Source organism: Pan paniscus, chromosome 21, assembly GCF_029289425.2.
Source record: "Pan paniscus chromosome 21, NHGRI_mPanPan1-v2.0_pri, whole genome shotgun sequence".
Taxonomy (NCBI): Eukaryota; Metazoa; Chordata; class Mammalia; order Primates; family Hominidae; genus Pan; species Pan paniscus.
In genome coordinates this window covers 37,634,120-37,642,218 of record NC_073270.2, presented here as the reverse complement: position 1 = coordinate 37,642,218, position 8,099 = coordinate 37,634,120, and the positions used below count along the sequence as shown (strand labels likewise).

The following is an 8,099-nucleotide window of genomic DNA, read 5'->3' as shown; positions in this document are numbered from 1 at the left end:
ATGTGAAAATGCAGATTTTTACTCACACTCAACTCCCGAAGCTGTCCTGCCCATGAGCCCAGGGTTTTCCGGTTTCTGGCTCAGCTCCCAATCTCAAACACAAGGCCTAGAGAAGCACTTAAGTCACCCATCTGACTTAGATAAACGCACCTTTGCAGAGACCCTCACTAAGCTCTGCCTCCCTGGTCTGTCTTGTCCATCTGAGAAATGGGGATGCCCTGTCCCACTGGTTTTCAGATGATGGTCAGGGAGCCCCATGGGTTCCCCTGACATGCAAGGTCAGGGTATTGCAAAGAGAAGAGGATGTGTTTAGGGCTCAGTACTTCCCCAGGCCCCCAATAAACACACAATCTAATAACTGCTTGCTCTGTAAGCACAGCTTAAAGATGAGTTCCTTAGCCTCCAAACTCTTGCTCCTGAAGGACCTTTTCAGCACTGACTTGGGAGGCATCCAAGTGTCAAAGCCAGGAGGACTTGGCTGCAGCCAACAGTATCCCCGGAACCAGGCCTGGTGCCCAGTGACTCCAAGTAGGGCCTGTGCTCATTTATTAGATATGATCTCTTGGGGGTAGCAGAACTTGCTGTATTTGTTCTCTTTGGGCCTAATCGCCAAGTCAGTTTGTCAAGGTTAAACCTCCCCCAGTCCCAGTGATTGGCTGTCTCCTGGTGCAAAGATGCCTGGGGATGGGCTGGAGGTATCCAAGGGGCCCAATTCAGGTAGTAAGCTGCAGCTGCTAAGCCAGCAAAGCTGGTGCCAGGCTGGAGGTGGGGAGGCGAATGCTGTGAGGTGCTGTGCTGGGATCTGGGAGTTGCGGGGAGGCCTGGGTGGCACCTGCTAAGGCTGATTTCCTCCTGGCAGCTGGGGATCAACTGGAAGCTTTCTTCTGAACTTGAAGGGAGCAGAAGAGCTGCCTCAGTTGTTTCTTCCGATCGTTGACACAGCCTGGAAAGGAAGTGGGGTGTTGGCTGGGATGACCTATGCTTGGGAGGAGTGGAGGGGCCTGTGCCCCAACTCCCTGCTGGGAAGAGGGGACAGCGGGAGTCAGCCAACCACACACAGCCTGTGGTTTATATCCTGGCTCCATTCCTAAACTGCCATGGCCCTCAAGCAGGTCAGTTACCCTTTTCAGCATCAGTCTTCTCATCTGTAAACCAGGATACTACTGCCCACCTTATGGAGTGAACATGAGGACTGGGGGCTTACCTCAAGCCAGGAACTGCTCCAGGTGCTGAATGTGGATGGATTTGTTTGGCCCTCGCAGGAATGATGTGTAGAAGGGAAAACAGGCTCAGAGAGGTTAAATCATTTGAACCCAGACTACCTGGTGCCAGAGCCACACTCTTAACCACTACCCCACGCTGCTGCTTCTCCTGGCTTTGCTCAGTGAAAATGCATTTAAAGCTAGCACAGTGCCTGGCACCTCATAGCTGCCCAGTACTGTTAGCTTTCTTCCCTTACCCAACCCATGTGCCAGGCACAACTGGCTAAGAGATGAGTTTTCCGTACATGTGGCCCCCAATCCCAGGCAGTTCGTGCTGAGGGTGCCGTGAGCTGCTGAGACGTCTCTCCCAGGACGTTCATGGTGCTACATGTTGGCTGTTTGCTCTCAGAGCTGATCCTTGAGGTAACTATGGTCATTTAACCTCATGCCAGGCACATTGCTGGCACTCAAAAATGCTGCTTGAATGACTGAATCTCTGTGGCCACTAGTTCTGACCTGGGGGTGTCTGCCATCTTCCACATCCCCCCAAACCCTGTCCCTGCTTCCCAGACACTCACTCAGCCATTCACTGAGCTGAGAGCCTACGATGCACATCCTCAGGGTTTTCCAGAGTGAGTTCCATGCAGCCCTAACTTAAACTCTATTTGGCTCATTCCTAACTCTCGAGTCTTCTTGTCCAGTGCAAACTTCTTGGAGTTCTACACTCATCTCTGAGTTATCTGCTGACCCTTTCACCTCGATGTCCTTGAACGCTTCCCTAACTCAGTTCATCAGTACTCTTCCTACCCTAACCAGCTACCCTTGTGTTTACCACCATAAACCCAAACACTTGAAACAGGAATAATTCTAGAGACTTCTAAAGCACTGGCTCTCCCAGCCTGGTCAATACAGTGAGATTTTGTCTCTACAGGAAAAAAATCACACACACAAAAATAAAATTAGCCAGGTGTGGTGTGTGCCTGTAGGCCTAGCTACTCGGGAGGCTGAGGTAGGAGGACTGCTTGAGCCTGGGAGTTTGAGGTTAGTTACAGTGAGCTATGATTGCACCACTGCACTCCAGCCTGGGCAACAGAGCGAGACTCCGTCTCAAAAAAAAAAAAAAAAACAGTAGCTCTCAACTTGGGCTGCATATTGGAATCACCTGGGAGCTTTAAAAGCTACTGATGCCCACACCAACCGTATCTTGATCTGGCAGGCGTCAGTAGTCTTTAAAGCTCCCAGGTGATTCCAATGGGCAGCCAAGATAGAGAACCGCCGCTTTCCATCTTTGCTACTCAAATGGGGGTCCAGGAAGTAGCGCATTGATATCTGAGGTGCACTGTTGGCAAAGAAGGCAGCAACAATGTTCCTATATGCACACCTCTGTGCAAGGTGACTTTGCTGCTCCTCTCATCAAAAGGTGGGGTCTATTTTCTTTTTTTTTTTCTTTTTTCTTTTTCTGTGTGAGACAGTCTCGCTCTGTCGCCCAGGCTGGAGTGCAGTGGCGCAATCTCGGCTCACTGCAAGCCCCGCCTCCCGGGTTCACGCCATTCTCCTGCCTCAGCCTCCCGAGTAGCTGACTACAGGCGCCTGCCAGCACGCCTGGCTAATTTTTTTGTATTTTTTAGTAGAGACAGTGTTTCACCGTGTTAGCCAGGATGGTTTCGCTCTCCTGACCTCATGATCCGCCCGCCTCGGCCTCCCAAAGTGTTGGGATTACAGGCGTGAGCCACCGCGCCCAGCGAGGTAGGGTCTATTTTCTTACCCAGTGACTGGGCTAAACCAGCAAATGCTTTGATTGTAGCAGAATGACTTTATGGGACTTCTGAGTCCGGGCCGCAAAAGGCTTTGCAGTGTGTTTTCTCACCCTCTTGGAACCCCAAGTCTACCACGTGAAGAAGCCAGGGCCAGACTGTTGGAAGACGAGTGGCCACATGGAAAGAGAGGCCCAACTGACAGCCAGTATCAACCCCCACACCTATGAATGAGGCTGTCGTACACCATCAAGTCTCCAGTAAATCTGCCAGCTGCCTGCAGCCCTATAAGTGACCCCAGGAGAGACCTGAGGAAGGATGAGCAAATAAAATAGTTGCTTTAAGCTGCTAGGTTTTGGGAGGGCTTGTTACACAGCAATGGTTAATCAATAGAGCATCACCCAGGAGCTTGTTAGAAATACAATCTTAGGCCCCACCCTAGACCTATGGAGTCACAATCTATAGTTTAACAAGATTTCCAGGTGATTGTATGCATATTAAATTAAGCTTGGACAGTGTTATATAGTCATCTGAAGCCTTATACATTTAGAAAACTAAACAACCCATAGAAAAATGGATAAAGAGTATGGACAGCTTACAAAAGAAGAAATGCAAATTTAAAAAACGGAAACCTCACCAGTAATCAATGGAATGCACATAAAACAACGAGTCAGTATGTTTTACCTCACCAGTTGGCACAGATTTCTTTTTTCTAAAAATTCAAATCTGACAAATTCGTATAATCTTTCTGGAAAGAAATTTGGTTGTAATAATCCCATCCCTTTGGCCCAATAATTCTGCTTCTAGGAATCTGTCCTCAGGAAATGGCCAGAATTTCAGCCGAGCTTAATGTGAAAGGATGTTCATCATGGTATAATTTATAAAAGTAAAAAAAAAATAAAATGCAATTGTGCCAAATGTCCAATTATAAGAAATTGGTTTAGTAAATTTTGGCATATGTACAAACTGAAATATTTTGCAGCCATATGGTAATTTTTTAAAACTCTGCCAAGAGGCAGGAGAGTCTAGCGGACAAGCACTCAAGTTTTGGAGCCAGGCAGATGGGAGTTTGAGTCCTGGCTCACCACTTACGGCCAAAACCTTCATTCAGCAAGTTACATAGCACCTGGATATCATTTCCTCATCTGTAAAATGACAATAAAAACTCCTTAAAGATAAAATGAGATAATGTATGTAAAAGATTTCATCCGGACTGGACCAAAAAGTGCATTCAAGAGGGAGGCTCTTAATATGCTTGAATGAAAAATGCCAAGGGGAAAAGAGGGATTCAAAACTCTAGCCCAATGCCAATTTTATAAAAGAAAAAGTATGGATATATGCATTTTTTAAGAACTGGAAGGAAATACACCAGATTGTTAAAGATGCTTATGTCTGGATGTTTTTTATTTCTTTCTCTAGTTTTCAAATATTCTACAATGAGTATGAATCCCTTTTTTATAATCAGGGAAAGTTTTCACTTTTTAGAAACCAAGTTTAAAAACGAGGAACAGAGGTTAAGTCCCTTGCCCAAGGTCACACAGCTGGTAAGTTGCAGATTGAATTCAAACAATCTAACCACTAATCCCAAGCTGCCTCCTAGACTACCTGGTACCTCCCATGACCCCATCCCTTGTGCCCACTTCCCACCTGGCCCTACATACCGAGGTGTGTGTTGGTCACAAAGTTTCCCATTCCCGACAGGTCAGGAGCCCCCTCCTCTCTGCTAACAGGGCCATCATTCCACATGAGGTCAAAGCCCCCGACTCGCTTCTCCCTTCCCGTGAGCCTGGACAGGAAGGAGGCCCACAGGGTTAATGAAGGTGCACCTGGCAGAGCCCTAAGACCCAAGTGAGGTCCCTGATCTCTCCCTGAGCCCAACTGATGTCCGTCCCTCAGAAGTCCTTTTTCCCAACCATTCATTGGCTGTTTCCCAGGTGCCTATGTAGGTCTCTGAGGGGTTGTTCCCATTTTTCCCCCAAGGCTCCTCCTACTTGCTCTTGGTAACATGCCCCTATTTGTTTTTTTGTTTGTTTGTTTTTGTTCTTGTTTTGAGACAGAGTCTCTCTCTGTCACCCAGGCTGGAGTGCAATGGCACGATCTTGGCTCACTGCAACTTCTGCCTCCTGGTTCAAGTGATTCTCCTGACTCAGCCTCCTGAGTAGCTGGGACTACAGGCGCACACCACCACACCCAGCTAATTTTTGTATTTTTAGTAGATATGGGGTTTCACCATGTTGGCCAGGATGGTCTCAAACGCCTGACCTCAAGTGATCTGCCCGCCTCAGCCTCCCAAAGTGCTGGGATTACAGGCGTGAGCCACCACCCCCGGCCACTATTTGTGATTTCTGGTTTAAAGTCTGCTTTCCTCCTCAGACCTTAAACTCCATAAAGGCAGGGACTAGTTCCGTTGTGTTCCTTACTGTGTCCGCAGGGTATGGCACAGGGCCTGGTACAGAGCAGGGCTCAAATGTTTGTTGAATGAATAGGTGATGGTAGGAATAGTGGATACCTGAGGTTTCTGCCTGCTCAGCATCCATTTCACCTTCTTTCAGTCCAAGAGTACCTTGGGTTTTCCTCTGAGAACCACTCCTCCCTCCCTCACCCCATGGCTCACGTGGGGTTGACCCCACTCCCTAGGAGGTGGGCACAAGAACTATACCTGGTCAAGCAGAGTCACAGTGAGTGGTTTAGGAATGGGAATGTGTCCCAGTTACCAGCAAGGAGAATCAGCCCTCAAACTTCTGCTGGAATAATTGGGGAAAAGCTAATACAGAGGAAAGAGAAGGGAGGGAGGGAGAGGGAGAGGGAGGGAGGGAGAGGGAGAGGGAGGGAGAGGGAGAGGGAGGGAGAAAGGGAGAGAGAGAGAAAGGGAGAGAGAGAGAAAGAGAGAGAGAGAAAGAGAGAGAGAGAATAGACCAGCCAACATTGAGCACCTGGATTCACCCATTCCTAAAAGTAGCTCTGGGTTTTTTTTTTTTTTTTTCTGCTATTGCACATTGTTAAAACAATAGCTTTGTGTTGAGCACTTACTGTTAGATAAGCACTAGATAGTAAATTATCTTTGTAAATTAACAACTCTGAGAGGCAGACATGGCATTTCCTATTTTACAGATGAGGAAGCTGAGGCTCAGAAAGGTGGTGTGACTAGTCCAGAGCCCCACAGTCAGGAGGTTTCGAGGAAATCCTGCTGGACTGTCTCCGAAAGCTGTAGTTGGCCCTGCTCTGCCCTGGAGAGGTCAAGTCCTTGGGTCAGGACCCCACCCTCTGTGGACATCTCAGCTTCTCCATCTATAAAGTGGTGGGGCAGGCCAGAGCCATCGCTGAGGGCCACTCAGGCCCCAAGGTTCTAAGCTCCCCCTCTTCCTTGGTGGGAGCCTCAGTTGTCATGTACAAGGACATGTGATCAAGGCTGCCCTCCCTCACCTCGCTTCCATGTCCACAACATGCAGGGTGTCTTCCAGGAGGCAGGTCTTGAGCTCATAGTCTTCCTGGCTGCTGGCTGTCAGTGATGGGGACGCATTGACCTCCAGGAGCCACCTGGGAAGGGAGGGGAGTAGAGAGTCTTAGGGTTACTCGGTCCCTGGAGCCCCTAGGATTTCACTGAGGCTAGATGGATGCATGGACCCCACCGTCAATTCAATCCAGGCTACTCTCTCTACCTTTCTATTTTTTAAAATTATTTTTATAGAGATAGGGTCTTGCTAGGTTGCCCAGGCTAGTCTCAAACTCCTGGCCTCAAGTCATCCTCCTGCCTTAGCCTCCCAAAGTGCTGGGATTACAGATGGGAGCCACTGTGCCCAGGCCCCTCCCCCATTTTTTTTTTTTTTTTTTTTTTGGAGAGGGAGTTTTGCTCTTGTCGCCCAGGCTGGAGTGCAATGGCATGATCTCAGCTCACTGCAACCTCTGCCTCCCAGGTTCAAGTGATTCTCCTGCCTCAGCCTCCCGAATAGCTGGGATTACAGGTGCCTGCCACCACGCCCAGCCAATTTCTTTGTATTTTTAGTAGAGATGGGGTTTCACCATGTTGGTCGAGCTGGTCTCAAACTCCTGACCTCAGGTGATCCACCCGCCTCAGCCTCCCAAAGTGCTGGGATTACAGGCATGAGCCACCTTTCCACTTTGAAGAAAGGTAACTCAAATGTAGAAAGCTGGCATAGGAATGATTATGGTGCTTTCGTGGTGTTATTGTTTTCCCTTCTTCCAATAGAGATGTGAATGCAAGAAAAACTTCCCTTTCTTAGTGAAAATTTGCACACTGTAGGTGGCACCCAACCTGCTGTGTCAGGGGTTGGGAAGCAGTGGGGAGGGGTGGAGACTGTGGTGAGCTGGAGAGGGCATTCCAAGTCTAAAGGGGTGGCTGTGGCCAGCCCCAGGAGAGTGCTGCCCTGTGGGAATGTGAGTCCAGAATTTCGAGATCATCTGATTTTTCCAGAAAAGCCAAAAATTGACTTTTTTTTTTTTTAAAGAGTCAGAATCTGGTTCTGTCACTCAGGCTAGAGAGCAGTGGTGCAATCTTAGCTCTCTGCAGCCTTGAACCCCTGGCCTCAAGTCATCCTCCTGCCTCAGCCTCCTGAGTAGTTGGTATTATTATTATAGGTGTTTGAGTCACTGTACTTGGTAATTCTGATTTTTATGTAAACATCTTCCAAATTTTAGAGCCTGTCAATAAATTAAAATTAAAAACAAAAACAGTCTAAAGGCCAAATTCGAAGTATCTGCAGGCCAAAAGCAGCCCAAAGACCTCCCGCTAGCCACCTCTTGTCTTGTTCAACCCCATCCTTTTACAGATAGAAAGCTGGGGCCCAGAGAGGGAAGAGCTCACCCAGCAGGTCTGTGGGAGACCAAGCCCCTTTCCACTACACAGCAAATTATCTTGGTAAATTACTCTAACAACTTGGAGAGGTAGACATGGTGTTTCCCATTTTACAAATGAGGAAACAGGCTCAGAGAGGTGACGTAGCCATCTGTGGTCCTGTGCAGCCAGTCCTCTTGGACCTACAGAATTTTTGCCCATACAGAGGGGCACAGCCGGAGTCATCCTAATCACAACACTCAGGGCTGGACCCCTCTTGTCCAGGCCTAAGGGCAGCGCTGAGGGCAATTGTTTAGGGGTCTCAGCAGGCCAGGTGGCGATTAACTGAGG

At 48.5% G+C, this 8,099-nt stretch overlaps 1 protein-coding gene across 22 annotated transcripts in view; it reads right to left on the bottom strand.

The window, feature by feature from the left end:
- Window positions 1-323: 323 nt before the first annotated feature.
- The window catches only part of TTLL9 (tubulin tyrosine ligase like 9), a 75,149-nt gene continuing 67,373 nt past the window's right edge, over window positions 324-8,099 (bottom strand). For 12 of the 22 annotated variants that reach the window (XM_008967515.3, XM_055105049.1, XM_055105045.1 and 9 more), the window contains 2 exons: window positions 6,380-6,493; window positions 324-943 (listed from right to left, as the gene is read on the bottom strand). In XM_008967515.3, coding sequence (XP_008965763.1) covers window positions 430-943; window positions 6,380-6,493 — 628 coding nt within the window. In that variant the 3' untranslated portion in view covers window positions 324-429. Of the gene's footprint in view, window positions 944-4,617; window positions 4,743-6,379; window positions 6,494-8,099 lie in introns of all 22 variants that reach the window. The other 10 variants (XM_055105050.1, XM_055105051.1, XM_055105053.1 and 7 more) reach the window with 1 other exon arrangement.